The sequence below is a fragment of the Cherax quadricarinatus genome, chromosome 6, assembly GCF_038502225.1.
Source record: "Cherax quadricarinatus isolate ZL_2023a chromosome 6, ASM3850222v1, whole genome shotgun sequence".
Classification (NCBI taxonomy): domain Eukaryota; kingdom Metazoa; phylum Arthropoda; class Malacostraca; order Decapoda; family Parastacidae; genus Cherax; species Cherax quadricarinatus.
This window is the reverse complement of record NC_091297.1, coordinates 1,727,358-1,755,066: the sequence shown is the minus strand read 5'-3', so window position 1 is coordinate 1,755,066 and position 27,709 is coordinate 1,727,358. Positions and strand designations below refer to the sequence as shown.

Here is a 27,709-nt window from a genome sequence, read left to right as displayed (position 1 = left end):
AGTTGTTAGTTCTTCATTGTCCTCCTCCACCAACTCTTCCACATCCTCCCCACTAACCTCCAACCCCAAGGACTTCCCCAATGCCACAATGGATTCCTCAACTGGCATAGGATTCCCAGGGTTAGCCTTAAACCCTTCAAAATCCCTTTGGTCTACATGTTCTGGCCACAGTTTCTTCCAAGCAGAGTTCAAGGTTCTCTTAATCACTTTCTCCCAAGCCTTACCTATAATGTTTACACAATTGAGGATGCTAAAGTGATCTCTCCAAAACTCTCTTAGAGTCAACTGAGTTTCTGAGGTCACTACAAAGCACCTTCCAAACATAGCTTTTGTGTACAGTTTCTTGAAGTTTGCAATAACCTGCTGGTCCATGGGATGCAGGAGATGAGTGGTATTATGAGGCAAAAACTTCACCTTAACCCTTAAACGGTCCAAACAGATCGACGTTCAAATTCGTAGTGCTCCAACAGTAGATCTACTTTTTTTTGCATATTTTCAAATATAACAAAAAAAAAAAAAATGTAGATAAAAGTTTTTTTTACATGTTTTAAAATGTAAAACAAAAAAGAAGATCTATATTTTTTTACATACTTTCAGATGTTGAAAAAACGTATACGTATATACGTTTGGACCATTTAAGGGTTAATGAAGCTCATGTCTTCAGAAAGTCGCTCTGCCAAGTCTGAAGGATGACCAGGAGCACTGTCTAATACCAGGAGGTACTTAAGGTCCAATTTATTTTCCAGGAGGTAATTTTTCACAGTGGGGGCAAATGCATGGTGTAACCAGTCATAGAAAAAGTCCCTAGTGACCCATGCCTTACTGTTTGCCCTCCACAGCACACAAAAATTAGCCTTGAGGACATTGTTTTTCCTGAACACTCTGGGACTTTCAGAGCGATACACCAATAAAGGCTTCACTTTGTAATCACCACTAGCATTGGCACACATCAACAGAGTAAGCCTGTCTTTCATAGGCTTATGTCCTGGGAATGCCTTTTCCTCCTGAGTAATGTAGGTCCTGCTTGGCATTTTCTTCCAAAACAGGCCTGTTTCATCACAATTAAACACTTGTTCAGGTTTCAGTCCTTCACTGTCTATGCACTCCTTGAATTCCTGCACATATTTTTCAGCTGCTTTGTGGTCCGAACTGGCAGCCTCACCATGCCTTATCACACTATGTATGCCACTACGATTCTTAAATCTCTCAAACCAACCTTTGCTGGCCTTAAATTCACTCACATCACCACTAGTTGCTGGCATTTTTTTAATTAAATCGTCATGCAACTTCCTAGCCTTTTCACATATGATCGCTTGAGAGATGCTATCTCCTGCTATTTGTTTTTCATTTATCCACACCAATAACAGTCTCTCAACATCTTCTATCACTTGCGATCTCAGTTTCGAAAACAAAGTTGCAGCTTTGGCAAGAACAGCTTCCTTGATTGCCATTTTGTTGGCCACAATAGTAGCAATGGTTGATTGGGGTTTTGTGTACAACCTGGCCAGCTCGGAGACACGCACTCCACTTTCATACTTAGCAACGATCTCTTTCTTCATTTTTTTGTTTTTCAACAAGTCGGCCGCCTCCCACCGAGGCAGGGTGACCCAAAAAAGGAAGAAAATCCCCAAAAAGAAAATACTTTCATCATCATTCAACACTTTCACCACACTCACACGTTATCACTGTTTTTGCAGAGCTGCTCAGAATACAACAGTTTAGAAGCATATACGTATAAAATACACAACATATCCCTCCAAACTGCCAATATCCCAAACCCCTCCTTTAAAGTGCAGGCATTGTACTTCCCATTTCCAGGACTCAAGTCCGACTATATGAAAATAACCAGTTTCCCTGAATCCCTTCACTAAATATTATCCTGCTCACACTCCAACAGATCGTCAGGTCCCAAGTACCATTCGTCTCCAGTCACTCCTATCTAAGACGCTCGTGCACGCTTGCTGGAAGTCCAAGCCCCTCGCCCACAAAACCTCCTTTACCCCCTCTCTCCAACTCTTTCGAGGATGACCCCTACCCCGCCTTCCTTCCCCTATAGATTTATATGCTTTCCATGTCATTCTACTTTGATCCATTCTCTCTAAATGACCAAACCACCTCAATAACCCATCTTCTGCCCTCTGCCTAATACTTTTATTAACTCCACACCTTTTCCTAATTTCCACACTCCTAATTTTCTGCATAATATTTACACCACACATTGCCCTTAGACAGGACATCTCCACTGCCTCCAACCGCCTCCTCATTGCTGCATTTACAACCCAAGCTTCACATGCATATAAGAGCGTTGGTACTACTATACTTTCATACATTCCCTTCTTTGCCTCCATAGATAACGTTTTTTGACTCCACATATACCTCAACGCACCACTCACCCTTTTTCTTCATTTTTTTTTTTTACAAGCCGGCCGTCTCCCATCGAGGTAGGGTGACCCAAAAAAGAAAGAAAATCCCCAAAAAGAAAATGCTTTCACCATCACTCAACACTTTCACCACACTCACACATTATCACTGTTTTTGCAGAGGTGCTCAGAATACAACAGTTTAGAAGCATATACGTATAAAGATACACAACATATCCCTCCAAACTGCCAATATCCATAGTAATTATCACCCTTTTTGCTGTAGGGTTGGCACGAGGAGGAGGAGGAGGAGGAGGAGGAGCACGAGGAGGAGGAGGAGGAGGAGGAGGAGGAGGAGGAGAAGGAGGAGGAGGAGGAGGAGGAGGAGGAGGAGGAGGAGGAGGAGGAGGAGGAGGAGGAGGAGGAGGAGGAGGAGGAGGAGGAGGAGGAGGAGGAGGAGGAGGAGGAGAAGGAGAAGGAGGAGGAGGAGGAGGAGGAGGAGGAGGAGGAGGAGGAGGAGGAGGAGGAGGAGGAGGAGGAGGAGGAGGAGGAGGAGGAGGAGGAGGAATAGTAGTAGTAGTAGTAGTAGTAGTAGTAGGAGGAGTAGTAGGAGGAGTAGTAGGAGTAGTAGTAGGAGTAGTAGTAGGAGTAGTAGTAGTAGTAGTAGTAGGAGTAGTAGTAGGAGGAGGAGGAGTAGTAGGAGGAGGAGGAGGAGTAGTAGGAGGAGGAGGAGGAGGAGGAGTAGTAGGAGGAGGAGTAGTAGTAGTAGTAGGAGGAGGAGTAGTAGTAGTAGGAGGAGGAGGAGGAGGAGGAGTAGTAGGAGGAGGAGTAGTAGGAGGAGGAGGAGGAGGAGGAGTAGGAGGAGGAGGAGTAGGAGGAGGAGTAGTAGGAGGAGGAGGAGGAGGAGGAGTAGGAGGAGGAGGAGTAGGAGGAGGAGTAGGAGGAGGAGTAGGAGGAGGAGTAGGAGGAGGAGTAGGAGGAGGAGGAGGAGGAGGAGTAGGAGGAGGAGTAGGAGGAGGAGTAGTAGGAGGAGTAAGAGGAGGAGTAGTAGTAGTAGTAGGAGGAGGAGTAGTAGTAGTAGGAGGAGGAGGAGGAGTAGTAGGAGGAGGAGTAGTAGGAGGAGGAGGAGGAGGAGGAGTAGGAGGAGGAGGAGTAGGAGGAGGAGTAGTAGGAGGAGTAGGAGGAGGAGGAGTAGGAGGAGGAGTAGTAGGAGGAGGAGGAGGAGGAGGAGTAGGAGGAGGAGGAGTAGGAGGAGGAGTAGGAGGAGGAGTAGGAGGAGGAGTAGTAGGAGGAGTAAGAGGAGGAGTAGTATGAGGAGTAGGAGGAGGAGTAGGAGGAGGAGTAGGAGGAGGAGTAGTATGAGGAGTAGTAGTAGTAGTAGGAGGAGGAGGAGGAGTAGTAGTAGTAGTAGTAGTAGTTCCCTGGAAGCATGAAAAACAAAGTCCACCCTTGACAGTGACATGATAAGATGGGATAACAACTGATTAGAGCTGACGTTTGATGAGCATACACCAGGGTGGGGGAGGGTGCAGCTGATAAGAAAATATTAGAGGTGATATTTGATGAGCATCGCCCTCACTTTGTTTTGGCTGGTACACAAACATGTCTGTCTGTCTATTTGTCTGTCTGTCAAGCTCCCTGTCTATCTGTCTATCAGTCTAGCTCTGTCTCAGAGAGAGCCACAAGACTGTGTCGTCATCATGTTTACTCACATCTTCAAGCAGAGTATAGCACTTTGGCTGGAATTTTTGGGTTATCCTAGGTAATTTACACTATGTATACTTGTATTTATGTGTACCTGTGAGACAGAGATAGACAGATAGAAAGAGAGACAGATAGACAAAGACAGACAGAGACAGACACAGATAGACAGAGACAGAGGTAGACAGAGATAGACAAACAGATAGACAAAGGAAGACAGAGATAGACAGAGATACAGAGACAGACAGACCCTAAACTTGGGGTTAACATGACTTTCCTCTTAAAAGAGAAGTGTTAATATGACATCACATCAGTGAATCCTTGGTGTTTGCTGCACTGTTTGCTCTAGTTGGCACTCAATTTAACTGGCGCTCCCACAAGGTACTAAGTGGTCCCAGATTTTTTTTAATGCTGCGCACACTGAGTGTTAGGACCCATTCTATGCTGACAAGGCATCTCAGGCCAATCGTGCCAAATTTGAAGGCAGGAAAAATAAAACGTAATTTTTTTTTTTCAACAAGTCGGCCGTCTCCCACCGAGGCAGGGTGACCCAAAAAAGAAAGAAAATCCCCAAAAAGAAAATACTTTCATCATCATTCAACACTTTCACCACACTCACACATTATCACTGCTTTTGCAGAGGTGCTCAGAATACAACAGTTCAGAAGCATATACATATAAAGATACACAACATATCCCTCCAAACTGCCAATATCCCAAACCCCTCCTTTAAAGTGCAGGCATTGTACTTCCCATTTCCAGGACTCAAGTCCGACTATATGAAAATAACCGGTTTCCCTGAATCCCTTCACTAAATATTACCCTGCTCACACTCCAACAGATCGTCAGGTCCCAAGTATCATTCGCCTCCATTCACTCCTATCTAATACGCTCATGCACGCTTGCTGAAAGTCCAAGCCCCTAGCCCACAAAACCTCCTTTACCCCCTCTTTCCAACCCTTTCGAGGACGACCCCTACCCCTCCTTCCTTCCCCTATAGATTTATATGCTTTCCATGTCATTCTACTTCGATCCATTCTCTCTAAATGACCATACCTCCTCAACAACCCCTCTTCTGCCCTCTGACTAATGCTTTTATTAACTCCACACCTTCTCCTAATTTCCACACTCCGAATTTTCTGCATAATATTTACACCACACATTGCCCTTAGACAGGACATCTCCACTGCCTCCAACCGTCTCCTTGCTGCTGCATTTACCACCCAAGCTTCACATCCATATAAGAGTGTTGGTACTACTATACTCTCATACATTCCCTTCTTTGCCTCCATAGATAACGTTTTTTGACTCCACATATACCTCAACGCACCACTCACCTTTTTTCCCTCATCAATTCTATGATTAACCTCATCCTTCATAAATCCATCCGCCGACACGTCAACTCCCAAGTATCTGAAAACATTCACTTCTTCCATACTCCTCCTCCCCAATTTGATATCCAATTTTTCTTTATCTAAATCATTTGATACCCTCATCACCTTACTCTTTTCTATGTTCACTTTCAACTTTCTACCTTTACACACATTCTCAAACTCATCCACTAACCTTTGCAATTTTTCTTTAGAATCTCCCATAAGCACAGTATCATCAGCAAAAAGTAACTGTGTCAATTCCCATTTTGAATTTGATTCCCCATAATTTAATCCCACCCCTCTCCTGAACACCCTAGCATTTACTTCTTTTACAACCCCATCTATAAATATATTAAACAACCATGGTGACATTACACATCCCTGTCTAAGACCTACTTTTACCGGGAAGTATTCTCCCTCTCTTCCACACACCCTAACCTGAGCCTCACTATCCTCATAAAAACTCTTTACAGCATTTAATAACTTACCACCTATTCCATATACTTGCAACATCTGCCACATTGCTCCTCTATCCACTCTATCATATGCCTTTTCTAAATCCATAAATGCAATAAAAACTTCCCTACCTTTATCTAAATACTGTTCACATATATGCTTCACATATATGCAAGGAGGGAAGAGTATATGGAGAAAAAGAGAGAAGTTAAGAGAGTGGTGAAGCAATGTAAAAAGAGAGCAAATGAGAGAGTGGGTGAGATGTTATCAACAAATTTTGTTGAAAATAAGAAAAAGTTTTGGAGTGAGATTAACAAGTTAAGAAAGCCTAGAGAACAAATGGATTTGTCAGTTAAAAATAGGAGAGGAGAGTTATTAAATGGAGAGTTAGAGGTATTGGGAAGATGGAAGGAATATTTTGAGGAATTGTTAAATGTTGATGAAGATAGGGAAGCTGTGATTTCGTGTATAGGGCAAGGAGGAATAACATCTTGTAGGAGTGAGGAAGAGCCAGTTGTGAGTGTGGGGGAAGTTCGTGAGGCAGTAGGTAAAATGAAAGGGGGTAAGGCAGCCGGGATTGATGGGATAAAGATAGAAATGTTAAAAGCAGGTGGGGATATAGTTTTGGAGTGGTTGGTGCAATTATTTAATAAATGTATGGAAGAAGGTAAGGTACCTAGGGATTGGCAGAGAGCATGCATAGTTCCTTTGTATAAAGGCAAAGGGGATAAAAGAGAGTGCAAAAATTATAGGGGGATAAGTCTGTTGAGTGTACCTGGTAAAGTGTATGGTAGAGTTATAATTGAAAGAATTAAGAGTAAGACGGAGAATAGGATAGCAGATGAACAAGGAGGCTTTAGGAAAGGTAGGGGGTGTGTGGACCAGGTGTTTACAGTGAAACATATAAGTGAACAGTATTTAGATAAGGCTAAAGAGGTCTTTGTGGCATTTATGGATTTGGAAAAGGCGTATGACAGGGTGGATAGGGGGGCAATGTGGCAGATGTTGCAAGTGTATGGTGTAGGAGGTAGGTTACTGAAAGCAGTGAAGAGTTTTTACGAGGATAGTGAGGCTCAAGTTAGAGTATGTAGGAAAGAGGGAAATTTTTTCCCAGTAAAAGTAGGCCTTAGACAAGGATGTGTGATGTCACCGTGGTTGTTTAATATATTTATAGATGGGGTTGTAAGAGAAGTAAATGCGAGGGTCTTGGCAAGAGGCGTGGAGTTAAAAGATAAAGAATCACACACAAAGTGGGAGTTGTCACAGCTGCTCTTTGCTGATGACACTGTGCTCTTGGGAGATTCTGAAGAGAAGTTGCAGAGATTGGTGGATGAATTTGGTAGGGTGTGCAAAAGAAGAAAATTAAAGGTGAATACAGGAAAGAGTAAGGTTATGAGGATAACAAAAAGATTAGGTGATGAAAGATTGAATATCAGATTGGAGGGAGAGAGTATGGAGGAGGTGAACGTATTCAGATATTTGGGAGTGGACGTGTCAGCAGATGGGTCTATGAAAGATGAGGTGAATCATAGAATTGATGAGGGAAAAAGAGTGAGTGGTGCACTTAGGAGTCTGTGGAGACAAAGAACTTTGTCCTTGGAGGCAAAGAGGGGAATGTATGAGAGTATAGTTTTACCAACGCTCTTATATGGGTGTGAAGCGTGGGTGATGAATGTTGCAGCGAGGAGAAGGCTGGAGGCAGTGGAGATGTCATGTCTGAGGGCAATGTGTGGTGTGAATATAATGCAGAGAATTCGTAGTTTGTAAGTTAGGAGGAGGTGCGGGATTACCAAAACTGTTGTCCAGAGGGCTGAGGAAGGGTTGTTGAGGTGGTTCGGACATGTAGAGAGAATGGAGCGAAACAGAATGACTTCAAGAGTGTATCAGTCTGTAGTGGAAGGAAGGCGGGGTAGGGGTCGGCCTAGGAAGGGTTGGAGGGAGGGGGTAAAGGAGGTTTTGTGTGCGAGGGGCTTGGACTTCCAGCAGGCATGCGTGAGCGTGTTTGATAGGAGTGAATGGAGACAAATGGTTTTTAATACTTGACGTGCTGTTGGAGTGTGAGCAAAGTAACATTTATGAAGGGATTCAGGGAAACCGGCAGGCCGGACTTGAGTCCTGGAGATGGGAAGTACAGTGCCTGCACTCTGAAGGAGGGGTGTTAATGTTGCAGTTTAAAAACTGTAGTGTAAAGCACCCTTCTGGCAAGACAGTGATGGAGTGAATGATGGTGAAAGTTTTTCTTTTTCGGGCCACCCTGCCTTGGTGGGAATCGGCCGGTGTGATAATAAAATAAAAAATATATGCTTCAATGTAAACACTTGATCTACACATCCCCTACCCACTCTGAAGCCTCCCTGCTCATCTGCAATCCTACATTCTGTCTTACCTCTAATTCTTTCAATTATAACTCTACCGTATACTTTTCCTGGTATACTCAGTAAACTTATTCCTCTATAATTTTTACAATCTCTTTTGTCCCCTTTCCGTTTATATAAAGGGACTATACATGCTCTCTGCCAATCCCTAGGTACCTTCCCCTCTTTCATACATTGATTAAACAAAAGTACCAACCACTCCAACACTACATCCCCCCCTGCTTTTAACATTTCTGTCATGATCCCATCAGTTCCAGCTGCTTTACCCCCTTTCATTCTACGTAATGCCTCACGTACCTCTACCACACTTACATTCTGCTCTTCTTCACTCCTAAAAGATCGTATACCTCCCTGGCCAGTGCATGAAATTACCGCCTCCCTTTCTTCCTTAACATTTAAAAGTTCCTCAAAATATTCTCGCCATCTACCTAATACCTCCCTCTCCCCATCTACTAACTCCCCTACTCTGTTTTTAACTGACAAATCGATACTTTCCCTAGGCTTTCTTAACTTGTTTAAACTCACTCCAAAATTTTTTCTTATTTTCATTAAAATTTATTGACAGTAAATATATATATATATATATACGTTTGGGGTACTACGCGTAAGAACATATACATTTGGACCGTTTAAGGGTTAAGGAACCTAGCTACTTGTTAGTCTTCAGCCTGGATGAGGTTAATGTTGAAGTCTCCAGCAAGTATTAGATGATGCTTGTTTAATTTATTATTAATTATTAGTTTTTTGCAGAGAATTCGTAGTTTGGAAGTTAGGAGGAGGTGCGGGATTACCAAAACTGTTGTCCAGAGGGCTGAGGAAGGGTTGTTGAGGTGGTTCGGACATGTGGAGAGAATGGAGCGAAACAGAATAACTTCAAGAGTGTATCAGTCTGTAGTGGAAGGGAGGCGGGGTAGGGGTCGACCTAGGAAAGGTTGGAGGGAGGGGGTAAAGGAGGTATTGTGTGTGAGGGGCTTGGACTTCCAGCAGGCATGCGTGAGCGTGTTTGATAGGAGTGAATGAAGACAAATGGTTTTTAATACTTGACATGCTGTTGGAGTGTGAGCAAAGTAACATTTATGAAGGGGTTCAGGGAAACCGGCAGGCCGGACTTGAGTCCTGGAGATGGGAAGTACAGTGCCTGCACTCTGAAGGAGGGGTGTTAATGTTGCAGTTTAAAAACTGTAGTGTAAAGCACCCATCTGGCAAGACAGTGATGGAGTGAATGATGGTGAAAGTTTTTCTTTTTTGGGCCACCCTGCCTTGGTGGGAATCGGCCAGTGTGATAATAAAAAAAAAAAAAAAAATTTTTTAGGTCATCACTGAAGGTGGCAACATTAGTATGTGTTACTTATAGAGAGCTCTAACTGTAACTGGTTGTAAACTGTGCAATTATATATTCACCGTTTTCATCCCTGGTACATGTTGACTTAACACATCTCAGTTCATCAGAGTAGTAGACTGCAGTCCTTCCTCCCATTTGATCAGGCCTGTAGCTATGAATGGCTGTGTACTTAATGAATTTTGGTAATTTCGAACAAAAAATAGGCTGGACAAATGCACTAATTATTGGACAGAATGAACAAAAGTCCATAATTCTACATTTTGTTCGTAGTGACAGTGTTCGGTTATCTTCTGAAGTATCAGACCAAATCTGCTAACTTAGACGTTTGTCCAGTACATGCCAGAGAACCTATGTTCAAAACCTATCTGTTTTCAATGCCACTTGTACCAATTTATTGTCTGTGCTGAAGGCTGAGCTCTTTGTACTTAGCAAACCAAAATTATAATTGTAACTTTTACAAAGAAATAAACCTTTATCTTTATCTTATGCCCACATTTATTATTCCGGGTCCAATTTTTCCCTGGATTTCAAACATTTTGTATGGCTTTATTAACATATTAAGTAAAGTGCAATTAACAAAGGCTTCTAAACCATGTGGTGGTGCCAAGAGAAAATGTGTGTTCTCAGTGTTAAGAAACTTGAATTAATAAAGAAGGTTGAGTTTGGCATCTCAGTGTCATGGGAATGTGAAATCTACATCTTCTCAATTATCTAAGTCTTTTCAGCCCTCTACATTTCAGCCATCTACATTATTTTCACTAGGAGAGCTCTACAGCTTCTCTGACTAAATTTATACATTATTGTTATTGCTTTACTAATCTTAAGTCAGTCTTAAGTTTGCCCAAAATGCTCTGCATATAAAGAAGCCTTCAGCATGTACACCCAAATTTCATTCTCCTTTGTACAACCACTGTATCATGCTGAAATAAAATATTATTACTATTATTATTATTCTGAGTCATCACTGTCAATAACAGCAGTTTACATCTCATCTCTCCACCATGAAAAAGTAAAATTACTGCAAATTACATAGAGTACTATAAAGTTACTGCATAGTACAATACTGTACTAAGTACTATAGGTTATAATACTTGTATTCTTATGGTCTGGTTGTCTTCTGCATCAGCAAACTAAGTCCACTACTTCAAAAAACAATTGGACAATCATGAAATATTAATTTTATAACTTAGGGTTGCAGATATTATCATACACCCCATTAGTTTCTTAATGAGAGGCTTTACTGTATTCTTGGTATTGCCGAGAAAGAGTTTTGCCTGGTATACTGGATAATAATATTAATTTTGATCAGGACAATATTAACAGGAGATTTAAATCAGGATGAACAGCAGCATCATGAACTAAGATGTAGGATATGTAACAATGGAGAAGGATGACAGAGAGCTATCAGAAATTGAGCATTAGTAGTATAATAAATTAAAAGAAAAAATACAAAGTAATTTACTAATATTCATATTATAAACATAGTCAAGCATAGTGGCCCCTTGAGTTATGATGGTCATAAGTTACAATAATTTTGAGTTATGATTAATCCTCGTAAGAGAATTTAGTCTTGAGTTACGATGAAAATTTGTGATACAATACACGTAGCCAACACCACTTCTCTGCTTCAGCCTATGGACCAGAAAGTGATTGTGAATTTCAAGATTTACATCAAGATGCTTGTGAAGTGCTTTGCAAAGACTTCACTAGACGGTGCCATCAGCCTCAATGCATTCTGAATGACTAAATTTAACTGACTCCCTGTTAAGAGCCTCAGAAGAAAGTAAAAGAAACACACAACTCTGGACAGTTCTTTCAAGAAGCTGCAGTTGGAAGAAACTTCTTGCAACCAGTAACTTCCTCTTCATCCTCTCCCCCACCACCAACCAGTAACTTCCTCTTCATCCTCTCCCCCACCACCAACCAGTAACTTCCTCTCCACTCTCTCCCCCACCACCAAGCTGTAACTTCCTCTCCACCCTCTCCCCCACCACCAAGCTGTAACTTCCTCTCCACCCTCTCCCCCACCACCACACCACCAACTCTTCAAGTCCAAGGTACAATAAAAGTTGTACATGATATACCTTTGATGAGTTACGAGAGGTCTTCTACTCCCAGAGCATGGCCATGGGCCAGGCTCGTCTGGTGCTAGCCTGGTCAACCAGGCTGATGCTGCTGGAGGCCTGCTGCCCCACATATCCATCACAGCCTGGTTGATCTGGCACCTGGTTAAGATACTTGTCCAGTTTCCTCTTGAAGATTTCTACACTTGTCCCAACAGAGTTTTTGATATCTTCTGGTAAGATGTTGAATAGTCTGGGGTCACGGATGTTTATGGTATTCCCTTAGTAAGTAAGTGAGTTTATTCAGGTATACACAAATACAGTTACATAGAATTATCATACATAGCAGCATATGTGTAGAGAACCTAGGATAACCCAAAAAAGGCAGACAGAGTGACTTATTGTGTCCAACTGCACACCTGCTTTAAAATGGTGTTACAGTAGGGCCTTATGGCATTCTGCTAATAGAGACATTTCAAATTATGACCAAAACTCACTATACGGCTCTCCCCACCTGACTTTGTAATACGGTCACCGCGCCCCACCCGGTTTGTTTACATTCTCTGTGAGCACCAAATCTCTCCATTACGTCTGGAAACTTTCCAAACTTTCAAGTGTTTTAAAGTTATTTCACATAGTATGTATATACTGTACAGTGGTACCCCGAGTTTCGAACTTTCTTCGTTCCAGAAGGCTGTTCAAGTGCCGTTACCGAATGAATTTGTACCCATAAGGAATAATGTAAATTAGATTAGTCCATTTCAGATCCCCAAAAATACACTTACAAAAGCACTTACAATAATGTACATACTTACATAATTTGTTGAGTTGGGAGCAGTTGGAAACTCGGGGTACCACTGTACTCTGATAATTATACTTATGTGTAGCTTTTTTCTTTTTATTAACAGGGTGTGGCATGCAAAGAGTACGTAACCTTTATTCGGCGCATGTACACACCCTCATTTACCACTCTCCTGTCTGCCCTTGTCATTCCCATTCTAGAGCTGGTTGAAGCATGGTCTGCTCTCTAGTGGCTTCTATTCTGCCTTGCTTACCATGGAGTGCACTAATACCTATTGCTGTACATAGTGTACATACTTCTGTTCTAAATTGGTGAAGGATAATATAAGTCAAAAGTTTTCTGCTGTGTTTATTTTGCTGTTGTCCAGAGGGCTGAGGAAGGGTTGTTGAGGTGGTTTGGACATGTAGAGAGAATGGAGTGAAACAGAGTGACTTCAAGAGTGTATCAGTCTGTAGTGGAAGGAAGGCGGTGTAGCGGTCGGCCTAGGAAAGGTTGGAGGGAGGGGGTAAAGGAGGTTTTGTGTGCGAGGGGCTTGGATTTCCAGCAGGCATGCGTGAGCGTGTTTGATAGGAGTGAATGGAGACAAATGGTTTTTAATACTTGACGTGCTGTTGGAGTGTGAGCAAAGTAACACTTATGAAGGGGTTCAGGGAAACTGGCAGGCTGGACTTGAGTCCTCGAGATGGGAAGTACAGTGCCTGCACTCTGAAGGAGGGGTGTTAATGTTGCAGTTTAAAAACTGTAGTGTAAAGCACCCTTCTGGCAAGACAGTGATGGAGTGAATGATGGTGAAAGTTTTTCTTTTTCGGGCCACCCTGCCTTGGTGGGAATCGGCCAGTGTGATAATAATAATAAATATAGTTCATGAAGTAGTCAGCCTGTGAAAGTCGTTCACCACAAGGGATGTAGGAGGCTTGATTCTCCATCTACAATCATGGCCCTGACCAGTCAGGCATGAAGTGTTCTGTATGAATTAAGGAAGAAGAGATGCCAAAAGGATACTGAAAAGTTCTTTTTCAAAGGGTGATAGAACAACAGTGTGGGTTACAAGGCAGAGAGAGGTAGTACCTTATGTGCTACCAACAACTGACAAACTTAAAAATCTTTGTGACTCAATAAATATATAAGTAAAAGCTACACTCACCTTCCCTTCTTTCTTGTTCTTCAATAGCGTCCAGAGTCGTCTCCTAGAATAGGCATCAACCCCAGCTGTTGGCTCGTCAAGGAAAACTATCTTTGGGTCTCCAATAAGAGCAATACCAATTGACAGTTTTCTTTTCTGGCCACCTAGAAATATAGAGCACTCATTTCACATAACATATACATACAGCAATCACTGAAATATAAATAAGTATTCAACAAAATTATATGAGAATTAAATTTTTTAAATAAAGGAAACTAAAACTCTAGATAGACCATTCGACCTTCATCATACGAAGGATTCAAGGAAAATGAGGAGACCAAAAGTAGATACTATTTTGGCATAATTCAGCTGTTATTATAATTATCATTGTCTTCAAGAGGTGTGTTGATGCTGGCAAGAGGTTCTTGATCCAAGAAACTGGAAGGAAGGGAACAACGAGTGATGTTCCATGAAGAAGTGTTAGAATAAGTGCATGTGATGAGAGGGGCTCCACAGGGATCAGTACTAGGGCTGGTGCTGTTTCTTGTATATATGAATGACATGACAAAAGAGAGTCAAAGATATTCTTGTCCACAGATGACATAAATCTAATGAGAAGAATACAAGCAGGTGTGGACCAGGTAAATCTACAAATGGATCTGGACAGGCTGCAGGTCTTGTCTGACAAATGGCTCCTGGACTTTAACCCCCAGCAATTCAAAGTTATGGAGTTTGGGAAGGGCAAAGAAGACTGAAGATGGCGTACAAGCACAGGGAACAAAGACTGCAAACATCAATCAAGGAGAAGGACCTTGTGGTGAGCATCATACTGAGCATATCACCTGAGGTGCACATCAACCAAATACCATGGAACCTCGGTTTTCGTATGCCCTGGTCTTCGTAGGATTCGACCCTTTTCATTGAAATTTTGTCCCAGTTTTCGTACATCTGCTAAGTTTTCGTAGAGGTGACAATGGTCCACTGTACCAAACACGTTCACCTGCCCGCGTCCACACAAAGCATTCCATGCATTCTGACTCAGTCTGGCTTTGTTTCTCATTGAGTGAGCATTACCCCACACATTCATCTGAAACATTTCGCAATAATCCATTGATTTTGTGCTTGTTCATTGATTGCGACTGCTGAATAAGCCACCATGGGACCAAAGAAAGCTCTGAGTGCCAGCCCTTTGATAAAGGTGAGAAACACAATAGAATTCAAGAGAGAATGTGCCTTCTTCATTGTTTAACCCTTTCAGATTTTCCGACATACTAGTTTATTCTCTATAATGGTTACAATGTGGGGTTTACAGGTTTTGGGTATTTTGTGGTTTACATGTTATAAAATACTAATTACAGAGGGGGCCACTAGGACACCTAGCATGGCTAGGCATTTCGAGCAGACTTAGATTAATTCTTAACATTAAATCCTTACATATTATGGTATTAAGGCTAAGTGACTACATCATAATTTTTGAGTTTAGCAGTGTGAATGCTTTTGTTTTGGCACAATACAAGGTGTCTATATTTGAGTAAAATAGGCAAACTTATGACTAGTTAGGATTTATTATTTTAAGATTAAGATTAGTATTTCTGGGTTTATAGTCAGTGGGTGAGTGAGTGTAATTTTGAACCACCAGGTGGTTATCATGTAGTTAGTTGTCGGGGTGGATCAGGGAGATAAGATATTTTCTAACTGTAGTTTTGAAAGTGATGAATGTGTCTCCAGTTCTAGAGTTTTCAGGTAGGGTGTTGCAGGGTTATTGACGTACTAGTATGCCTAAATTCTAGTGCCTTCAAATCTAGCAAGAGAAAGCTGGTAGGCCTACATATGAAAGAATGGGTCTATGTGGTCAGTGCGCAGTATAAAAAAAATCCTGCAGCGCAGTATAAAAAAATCCTGCAGCACACAGTGCATAATGAGAAAAAAAAAACTTTGACCGTGTTTTTGGTTTAAAAAGGCGACTTTGCAGTGTATTTTCGTATGGTATTTATGGTTGTATTCTAGTTTTCCTGGTCTCATTTTATAGAATGAAAGACATATTACAGAAATTGAGATGATTTTGATTGGTTTCACAATGAAAAGTACCTTGAAATTGAGCTCAAATTAGCAGAAATGTTCGATTTTTGCCAAAGTTCAAAAGTAAACAAATCATGCCACACGTCCCATACACGTCAACTGGTGAGTCTAATATTCTTTCACAAGTGCGCTGATATTATTTGTACCATTTCTACAATAATGCAGTAGTCTGCATAACAGTAAATCTTCTATTTTTTGTGAGAACAAAAATTCAAAGTGGAAAGCAAAAGAAATGTAAGAGGGGCCTGGGGACGTGACTAATGAACAGAGGAAATATTATTTTAGTGACAGGAATGTCTGTCTTGTTTATTCTGGACCCTATTTGGAAATTGGCATCTTTTGAAATTTGTCTGAAATTGGCAAAACTGCTAATTTCTGACCACTTTATTGGATAGTTGAAATCGGTAAATGGGTGGTTTCTTGTACTCATTCGATAGAAAAAGTGGAGTTATAGCAAAATAATTATGAATTTTGTCGACTAGTACATTGGAATTGGATAAAAATAGGGCTCAAAATGGGCGAAATCACCGATGTGTAAACATCGTCGAGACCGCTAACTTCGTGAGAGCATAATTCCATAAGTTTTCCATCAACTTTCATACTTTTGGTGCCATTATGATCAGGACAAGATTCTCTATCTTTTCATAAGAAAAAAAAAAATTTTTCCCCGAAAAATTTTTGACTCTGAGAACAAGTTTAGGAGAGGGCCTCTCGACCCTGAAAGGGTTAAGGATATGTGTGTGTAAAGTGGAATGAATTGCAAAGTTTTGTGGAGAAATATCACCCTAACAAAGCTGTTGCAACCCATGTCTGCAACATGTTCAATAACAATGCCTTGTCTCATTTTAGGCAAATCTTAAAGAGATGCCAGAAACAGAGCTCTCTGGACAGATGTTTTGTGCGACAGGGGTCCAGTGACTCTCAAGCTGGTCCTAGAGCCAGGAAAAGACAAAGAAGGGAAGTAACCCCAGATAGGGCCTTGATACCTGAAGTCCTTATGGACAGGGATTCCCCTTCCAAACGATAACCCTTCCTCTTCCCTCTCCCCTCCTCACCATCTTCCATACGCCAACAAGAGTCTTCAATAAAGGCAAAAGTGATGCTAAATGTTCATTTATCCATTTCATTAGTCATTTATATTTATTTCTCAGTGTTGTCTGTTGGCAAAACTATAGTTATTCTCTATAAAATGTATTTTTTGTTAATATTTTTGGGTGTCTGGAATGGAATAATTGGATTTACATTATTTCTTATGGGAAATATTGCTTCAGTTTTCGTACAATTCAGTTTTCGTCAGACTTTCTGGAACGAATTAATCACGAAAACCGAGGTTCCACTGTAACAGCTGCAGCAAATGCATGTCTTGTAAATCTAAGATTAGCTTTTCAACATCTAAGCAAGGAGTCATTCATAGCACTATACACCTCGCATTTTTTTTTTTTTTTTTAACAAGTTGGCCATCTCCCACTGAGGCAGGGTGACCCAAAAAGAAAGAAAATCCCCAAAAAGAAAATACTTTCATCATTCAACACTTTCACCTCACTCACACATAATCAGTTTTTGCAGAGGTGCTCAGAACACAACAGCTTAGAAGCATATACAGGTCTCCCTCAACATTCGCATTTTCAACTTTCGCGCACTTCACACATTCGCGAATTACCAACTGCCAAATTCCCAGCCTCCAAATTCCCAGCCGCCAAATCATATTTAACCCCTTCAGGGTGCAAGGCCAAAATCTGAAGTGGTGCTCTAGTGTCCAAGAAATTTTGAAAAAAAAAAAAAAAAAAAAAAAAAAAAATATTTTTTCTTACAGAATTAAAGAGCATATTTTTGTGAAGGTAATAAGACAAAAAAAAATTCTGATTAGTACTTACCGAGATACAGTGCCGAGAAGTTTGTCCAAAATGACCTGGTGGCGGCAACATCGACAATTTCCACATATGCACATTACTTTATTTAGCAATTTTTGTAGTTTTTTTTCTTTTCCAATTGTTTTCTTTTCCTACTAACATTTGGGGCCTGAGAGACCAATACTGTATATAATGTATATATATAAACTCACTGTATTGAACACAATAACCGCACTAAACATTCAACATTCCCGGCAGCGGCAACATCGACTTCCAAGCTCCGTACTTTTCTCCAACTATCAGAGCTACTAATGCTCCTATGATGACCTAGTTACAAGCAAAACTGCACTACCCAACGTAGCACCCAGAATGACCAAAGATTACCAACAGTGAAACCTACAAATCGAAAATAATAGAGATCAAAGGAAGACTGCCCACAAACTGAAAGCAACACCCCGCTGCCAGCCGAACAACATAACCCTAAGCTTTGTATAACTACAACTTCTTCTTAACTACAACAATTCCTGTAGTATTATGAGGCGCAATCTAAGAGGAAACAGCACCAAGGCCAGCAAGAAAACACCGAAAAATCAACTATTCAACAAGTGTAGCCAGGAGGACGCCGGCCCAGCAACCACCCCACTCACCACCGCTCAAGGCGACACCACAACAATAACAACAAACATGGCTGCCACCAGCCCATCCTCCCCTCTCTTCCCCGGATTCAACCTACCAAGCAGTCTCTCAGGAATGACCAACGATCCAGATACCCTAAAGACATGCATCTCCAACTTAGTTATTGAAAATATGAATCTTCGAGAGACGCTAACAAAACAAGACACCAGGATGACACAACTCGAGAACAAAATCCTCAGTCTTGAACAAAAGTTATCAACACCAGGAATGACTAACTGTGACAAGACCATCCAAACAGTCATAGATAGCCATACCCAACAAATAATATCTCTTAATACAAAGGTTGAAGAAGCAGTAAAAGAATGGAAGAACAACTTAGATAACCAGTTCAGTGACTACTTTGCTCTCCAAGAAGATAAAACTGAACAAGATAAACTATCGGATGCAGTAATAGTTAACAGTCCACTTTTTCCCAGTGATATGAACCAAACAAACAGTAAAGAAATTACTCTGCAGATCATAAAGGACCAAACAAGTGTTATTGTACCAGAGTCTGAAATAAAAGAAGCCAGGTTACTAGGATCCCATGGTAGAAAAAGTGTTATGCTTAGATTCCACTCACATGACAGGAAAAAAGACTTAATTATTGCATCTATTAAAGTAAAGAAAGAGGTATACATAAACGAGTGTCTTACCAAAAAACGTCAGAACCTCCTGTATAGAGTCAGAAAACTTAAGCGGGAGAATAACGACACAATACACCAATGCTTCACACGGGATGGGAAAATTCTTGTTAGGAAAACAAATGTAGGTCAACTGTACACAATCACGAACGAGAATGATCTATCACGATTTCTCAGGGATACTAATCTTACAGAGAATAACTAAACAATGTCCAACTTAAAAGCCTACGTAGTGTAGTGTATGTTTTGCTCCATTATTGTTCAAATTTCATTGTACAATCTCTTAGTAATTAAATAATCAACTACCTCATTTTGTGATTTTACTAGTAAGCATAAGTCACCTTATGTAATTTTCTTATTTACTATTGTTTGCTTAAACATTAGCTGAATTGATACTTTCTCTGTCCATATTACTACCTCATATTTTTTTTAAATACTATCAATTGATATTACTTACTAAAATTAATAATTATCATTTTTACTATAATTTCAATTTACTCTTAAAATTTTTGACATTTAATAACCATTACTTGTTTAATTACCTTTACCTGTTTTAATACCACATTTACTATCTTAGAGTACTCTTAATTACCTTGTACTGCCATATAACCTCTAGTATAACTACCAGTGCAATATTGAATGAAATAAACATTACTTTTTTCACTTTTTTTGTAATCATTATTACTTACTAAAATTTTATTAAACACCATATTTACAACCAGTCAATTTTACTTTTGTACATTAAACATTATTTTATACTTCCCATATCATTTTGTTGCCAAATTTTCAAGTTTGTATATTCAACTCCAACCTTTATATTATCCTTTGTACCTGTGTACCTGTGTACCATCTTACTATCATATTATAACCAAGACATTACCATTGTTATTTTTTACTATTATTCTTTTGGTACTTTAATTGTGAATTTTATTTTGTCAATTTAAAACTAGTTATACTCTTGATCTTGTCAACAACATATACCAGACTCTAGTGCAATTGCAAGTACCATTTCAATTTGTATTTTTATATTATAAGTTTATATTATAATTCCTACTCTATGATTGTTTTCATATCTTAGTGACTATATTGTGTGTGCAATTAGTGTATATTTCAATTATATTATTGTTCAAGGCCCTTAACTATCTTTTGCTAACTAGTACCAACTACCTCATATATTTTTTTTTTCTACTTTTTTTATTCTTTTGCTACCTTAACTTGTAAATTTTATCTTGTCAATTTAAATCTAGTTATACTCTAATTCTTGTAAACAACTTATATAACACCTTAGTGCAATTACAACTGAGAGTCTTGTGCCTTTTTTATATTATTAGATTAAACTCAGTTGTACTATAGTTAATACCAAATTCATTATATTAGACCATATTGCAATTACTAGTGAGAGACTGGTGCTATTTTTAATTTGTATTTTTATATTATTAGATTAAATCTAGTTGTACTATAGCGCATTCTAGCTCAAAACAGACTCCACAAAAGTAATTATATTAGACCTTAGTGCAATTACAAGTGAGAGTCTTGTTCTATTTTAAATTTGTATTTTTATATTACTAGCTTATACCTAGTTGTACTTTAGTTCATTCCAGCACAACACATAGACAACATCAACTTCATTATGTGTAGTAGTGACTATACTCTATATGACCAAAATACTCTAGCTATATACTTATCCAAGCTTCCCACCACTACAGATATCAGTACTAGAACTCAACACATAACTCAGGATATAAATAACCATAATTTAAACCTAGAAGATGATTGATCACGTTGACCCTGATCTAAACCTCCATAATCTGACACCCAATCAAAACCTATTGGAAAGTAACTGCCTTTATTACACAGCATCACAAGCCAGCACTATCCTAAACAATGCTAAAAGCCTATCAGTACTTAACTACAACATCAGGTCCTTAACCAAACACTATGATGACCTCCTGGCACTCCTTGAATCACTAAAGACACCCTTCTCCTGCATTATTCTTACTGAGACCTGGCTTAAGCAGGACACAATAGATATCTACCCTCTACCAGGATACACAGCAATTCACAACTGCAGACCAAACCAAGTTGGGGGTGGTATTGCAATCTATTACTCTAACCAATTATCTTGTATTAGCACCACTTGCTTTAGTGATGAATATGGGGAATACATTTTTGCTAATTTTACTGTAAAAAACCTTAAGACACCTATAACAATCGGTGCCATTTACCGGATACCTCACACAAACATCCCAAATTTCAGTGAGAAATTAAAGTCACTAATAACAAAAAGACAAATGAATAAGCACCACCTTCTCTTAGCTGGAGACTTCAACATCAACCTTGGCTTACTAGATGATCAGCCTGTAACTGATTTCATCAACAATATGAACAACACACTTCTCATACCAACAATAACTAAACCAACCAGGCTCACTGAGACAAGTGCAACCATAATAGACCACATATGGACCAATATACTAGCCCCCCTTAAATCAGGGATAATCACAGATAGCACTACAGACCACTACCCTACCTTCCTCCTGACAAACATTAATAAACCACCACTTGAACACAAAAAAGTCTCATTTAGACTCCATGATGAGGCCTCGATAAGGAAGTTCACAACTGACCTAGAGATTGTTGACTGGCCTACAGAATTCTCCAAGGCCAATGGTATTGATGACTGGACAGACATTTTTCTTAACAAATTACTTAGACTATACAACAAACATTGTCCTATAAAAACGAAACAGATCACAAACAAACGGCTTGGTTGCCCATGGCTAACCAGCACCATTCTGAAATCCATTGACAAGAAACACCAATATGAAAAGCAATATAGACAGGGCTTAATACACAAAGATATTCTTAAACACTATTCATCAGTTCTCACCAAAGTAATAAAGAAAGCCAAACAACTATACTACTCCAGTAGATTCACAGACACTAGAGGAGATATAAAAAAGACCTGGAAAACACTCTCTCAGATTCTAGGGACCCACAAACTGAAAAAAAACAAGAATATTGTCCTAACTAAACCTAATGAAACATCACTCATCCCACTGACACAGCTAACAAGATAAACGACTTCTTCTCAACCATAGGATCTAACCTGCCAATAAAATCCCACATACTAATGCCCATGCCGGGGACTACCTAGATGGGAATTTCCCAAATTCCTTCTATCTTCCACCAACTGAGCCCTCGGAAGTCACCGAGATTATAAAGTCACTTAAAAACATCTCAGGGAATCTGTCTAATGTCCCACCATTACTGTACAAGCGAGCAGCCCATATCCTTTCGCATGCTATTTCATTACTTTTTAACAAGTCACTAGAAACTAGCACCTTCCCGAAACTACTCAAGATGGCAAGGGTTACACCAATACATAAAGGTGGTGACCCTACAGACTTAAACAACTATAGGCCAATATCAAACTTACCATTGCTATCCAAAATCTTTGAGAAACTCGTGCACAGGAGACTATATTCATTTATAACAGCACAAAACATACTCAACCCCTGCCAATTTGGATTTAGGAAAAATAAAAGCACTAATGATGCAATCATAAAAATGCTAGATCTGCTTTACACAGCATTGGAAAATAAGGAATATCCACTAGGAATTTTTATCGACCTAAGAAAAGCTTTTGACACAGTAGACCACGACATCCTACTCCACAAACTTGACCATTACGGTATAAGAGGCCATGCGCTTGCTTATTTCAAATCTTACCTTACTAATAGGTATCAGTATGTTACCATTAAAGACACAGCATCAACAACACGGCCACTTGATACTGGAGTTCCGTAGGGAAGTGTCCTTGGTCCCCTGCTCTTCCTCATGTACATCAATGATCTTCCAAACGTATCCCAACACCTGAAACCCATTCTCTTTGCTGACGACATGACTTATGTCATCTCTCACCCTAATCTTGCCATCCTCAACACCATTGTTAACGAGGAGCTGGTCAAAATATCGACTTGGATGACAGCCAATAAACTTACGCTTAACACTGACAAAACCTACTATATTATGTTTGGTAGCAGAGCAGGAGATGCACAAATTAACATTAAGATCGACAACACTCTAATTACCAGACATAATGAGGGCAAATTCCTAGGCCTATACCTTGACAACAACCTGAATTTCAGCACCCATATCCAACACATAACCAAAAAAGTATCCAAAACAGTTGGGATCCTCTCCAAGATACGATACTACGTGCCGCAAAATGCCCTTCTCACACTATACCACTCACTTATTTATCCATACCTCACCCATGCTATTTGTGCTTGGGGATCAACTGCAGCAACACACCTAAAGCCAATAATAACCCAACAAAAAGCTGCAGTAAGAATAATCACTAAATCCCATCCCTCGCAACACACCCCCCCACTCTTCATAGATCTAAACTTACTCCATGTTCAGTACATCCACACTTACTACTGTGTAATCTACATCTACAGGACCTTAAACTCCAATATCAACCTTGACCTAAAATGCTTTCTTGATAGTTGTGACAGAACCCACAGGCATAACACCAGACACAAACATCTCTACGACATTCCCCATGTCCGACTAAACCTTTACAAAAATTCAATGTATGTCAAAGGCCCTAAAATCTGGAACACCCTACCTGAGAACTCTAGAACTGCAGACACATTCATCACCTTCAAAACTACCATTAGAAAACATCTTATCTCCCTGATAAACCCCATCAACTAACTACACGAATACCACCTGGTGGTTCACACTTACACTCACTCACCCATTTGACCATAAACAGAAATATTAATCTCAATCTTAAAATAATGAATCCTATGATACTCCAATACTGAAACTATGTACTGTGCCAAAACAAAAGCATTCACATTGCTAAACTCACAAACTAGTATTTAGTCACTTAGCCATAATACCAACTTACCTCATAATTTGTAATATTTTAAAATAAAGAATTAAACTAAGTCTGCCCGAAATGCCTAGCCATGCTAGGTGTTCTAGTGGTACACTCTGTAATCATTATTTAACTACATGTAAACCACACAACAACCAAATTCTGTAAATTCAACATTGTAATCATTATAGAGAATAAACTTTGAATTGAATTTGAACTGAATTATCATATTATTGTTTACCACTGTTGTTTATTACAATAAACATGCACAAATCTTGTATAATACTAATGTTCTATCATATATTTACATATTTACAATCACTGGACATGGTTTTAAAACTGCTGGAGCTTGTGGAACTCCTTTAAACAAGGCACCATGCACAGAGGTACCTTACATTCCTCACACATAAACTGAGTCTTTGCGTCTTTGTTGCCGTCGTTTTGTTTGTGCACAGACGATGCATCTCTTCTGAGCAAATTTCTTCTGAGTTGAAGGAAGCTGTATTATGAAATGATCACCTTCCCTCCTCAAACGCTTGGGTATATCCTGAGGAGTTCGAGGACCTTGTTGTATAGCAGGTGTTGTTACCTGGTACTTCATTACTATTTGTCTGACAACAGACAAACAAAATTCACCATACGGTGGTCTGTTGCTAGTCTTCATTTGGTACATATTATATGCATTGAGCATTGAAACGTCCATGAGATGGAAGAAAAGTTTCAAGTACCACTTGTAACTTTTACGAACACAATCAACAAAGCCAATCTACATGTCACATTTGTCAACCAAGCGCATGTTTTATGTATAATCAATCACTGTCACTGGTTTTCGAATAAGTTCATTAGTCACTCGATCAACTTTGTCACTGTCTTGCATTTCATTAAGGTGAATGGTTGTCAACAATGTGACAACTCGTTTGTCATGCCACCGTAATGCCATGATGTCATTGGCAGTAAACATCTGCACGTCATCACCACGAGCACCTGCACTGAGCCTGGGCATATGTTTACGATTAGAATGCACTGTGCCACACACATCTGTCTTGTTCACTCACAAGAAATCACTGAGTAATGGGCTTGTGTACCAGTTATTGGTATATAATGTATGCCCCTTACCAAGATAAGGTGCCATCATGCTTCTCACTACGTCACCTGAGATACCCAATAACATCTTGGTATCTTTCAATGTTTTACTTCCTGTGTATACAACAATATCCAATACCAGGCCACTGTCACAGTCACAGAGTACAAACAGTTTCATACCAAAGCGTTTCCTCTTGCTCGGTATATACTGCTTGAATGACAGCCTACCTTTGAACAAAATCAAAGACTCGTCAATTACAAGATTCTTGAATGGATAAAAGTATATGCTGAACTTTTGTTTGAGATACATGAAAACATTTCTAATCTTGTATAACCTGTCACTTCTGTCAGGCCTGGTTTTGTCAGAGAAGTGCAACATACATAACAGTAAGATAAACCTGTTCACTGGGATGATTTCACTGAAGACCGGGGTAGAAATTAGCCTATCTGTGGACCAGTATGCTTTTATATTATGCTTAAAGACATGAGGCATAAGCATTATTGTTGCAAAAAGCAAATACATTTCTGCAACAGTCGTTTCTTTCCACCGGTGTAGTCTTGACTGTGGTGATAAGATCATATTTGCCATGGTGTACTCAAAATACTTATTACTTTCCCTGACAATAGTTTCCATCAAGGGCTGGTCAAAGAATAATTCAAAGAATTCCAGTTCATTTGCAGTGTTTCCAAGGGGACAAGTAGGTAGAAATCCACTTTGAGAGTCATCAAAGTGGTGAGGCTTGGGAACAAAATTGGGATTTTGCTGCCAGTCCCAGATATGGTTTGCTGGTGGATACTGGACATCATAGGCTGGTTGTGCGGGTAGTTGTGGTTGTGGTGGGCTGGTGGCTGACGCTCCGCTTTGTCCTTGAACTGCGGTGTCAGCAGCGTGGGTCCCAGCCTGGGCTGGTGAGTCACGCATGGCCGTGGCACTACCATCACCACTACCACCATCTAGTGATGCCTGTGGTCTATCCATGCCAAGTGTAGCCACATCATCCTCACTATCACTATCTATACCTGGTGTAGGGCCACGGGATGTACTCCGGGATGTACTCCATCCCCTAGGCACGGCATAGGGTACACTACCCGAGCGCATGCGGCGGCATACATACTGACGCTTCACTGGTGAATATAATTCCTCACTATCAGTACTCGAATGATCATCAAGAGCAATAAATTCACAATCCACATCACTATCATCATCATTACTGAAGTCAGAGGCCTGGCCACGTGAAAATAATAGTTTTCTCTTTCGTTGAGGTACAACCGACCGTGACTGACGAGTGCCCACACCAGAGGTAGAAGGTTGAGGATCGTCAGGGTTTTCTGCACTATTATCGATATCCTGGTCATTCCTTTCGGTCACTATCTGATCAAAGCCAAAGAATTCATCTTCATTTCCACTTCCATCACTGTCAGAACTATCAGATAGGAACAGGAGAGTCCCAATTTTCCTTGGAATGAGAGCTGCCTTGCGACGAGGCATGGTGAACAAAGGTAACTGAGTCGGCGTTCCCACAATGCTATGCGGGTGCCTAGATTTTTTGTTTATGGTGCACACCCACCACACAGACCCTTTCTCTCACATGTAGGCCTATGAGCATTTTCGCGCTAAATTTGACGGCGCTAGAATTTTGGCATAGATCTACGGTTTGGACACTCAACATGAATCCGTAGATCTACGGGACGGACCCTGAAAGGGTTAAGTTTCCCGCCACCTGCGAGTCCCTACTACCCTCCCTCCGACCCCCGCAACTGGCAGCCAGCCCTCCCACCAGTGTGGTGAGTGTTTTGTTTGTTCATTATTTGCTATTAAACTACAGTATAAATAATGTAAACCCATTCATGACTGCATATTGGAATGGCTATTCGGACAGGTATTGGACGGTGACATCATGTGTTTACTCTTGAGCACAGCAAAGAATCAAACATTTCTGCTACTGCTAATAATAACAATAGTAATAATAATAATAATAATAATAATAATAATAATAATAATAATAATAATAATAATAAATACGATAGAATTGAAGAAGGAAATTGTACAAAAATACGAGGGAGTGGTTGACACATCGTCAGTGTGGCTTTGTTTATGCTGGAGTGAGCATTAGTCTCCCTGCTCTTCCAAACATTTCACAATAATTCATTGTTTGGTGCTTGTAGATTGAGTGCAACTGGAGTGGTAGAGGCAGTGCTTGAGGAAGCGGTTGAGGCAGTGGGTGAGGCAGCGGTTGAGGCAGTGGGTGAGGCAGCGGTTGAGGAAATGGTAGCGGCAGTGGGTGAGGCAATGGTAGAGGCAGTGGGTGAGGCAGTGGGTGAGGCAATGATAGAGGCAGTGGGTGAGGCAGTGGGTGAGGCAATGGTAGAGGCAGTGGGTGAGGCAGTGGGTGAGGCAGTGGGTGAGGCAGTGGTTGAGGTAGTGGGTGAGGCAGTGGGTGAGGCAGTGGGTGAGGCAATGGTAGAGGCAGTGGGTGAGGCAATGGTAGAGGCAGTGGGTGAGGCAGTGGTTGAGGCAGTGGGTGAGGCAGCAGTTGAGGCAGTGGTATTTAATAACATACATGTTGTTATTAATAATACGTAATAATAATAATACATGTTATTAATAATATGTATTATTATTTATAACATATATGTTATTAAATACCACTGCGTCACCCACTGCCTCAACCGCTGCCTCTAGCATTGCCTCAACCGCTGCCTCACCCACTGCCTCAACCGCTGCCTCTAGCATTGCCTCAACCACTTCCTCACCCACTGCCTCAACCGCAGCCTCACCCGCTGCCTCACCCACTGCCTCACCCACTGCCTCAACCACTGCCTCACCCACTGCCTCAACTGCTTCCTCAAGCACTGCCTCTACCACTCCAGTCATGAATGGGTTTATAT

At 40.5% G+C, this 27,709-nt stretch overlaps 1 protein-coding gene across 8 annotated transcripts in view; it reads right to left on the bottom strand.

The window, feature by feature from the left end:
* Positions 1 to 27,709, bottom strand: part of LOC128692060 (cholesterol transporter ABCA5) — a 408,467-nt gene that overhangs the window by 158,635 nt on the left and 222,123 nt on the right. For all 8 annotated transcript variants that reach the window (XM_070079720.1, XM_070079724.1, XM_070079709.1 and 5 more), the window contains one exon: positions 13,617 to 13,759. In XM_070079720.1, coding sequence (XP_069935821.1) covers positions 13,617 to 13,759 — 143 coding nt within the window. The remainder of the gene's footprint in view (positions 1 to 13,616; positions 13,760 to 27,709) is intronic.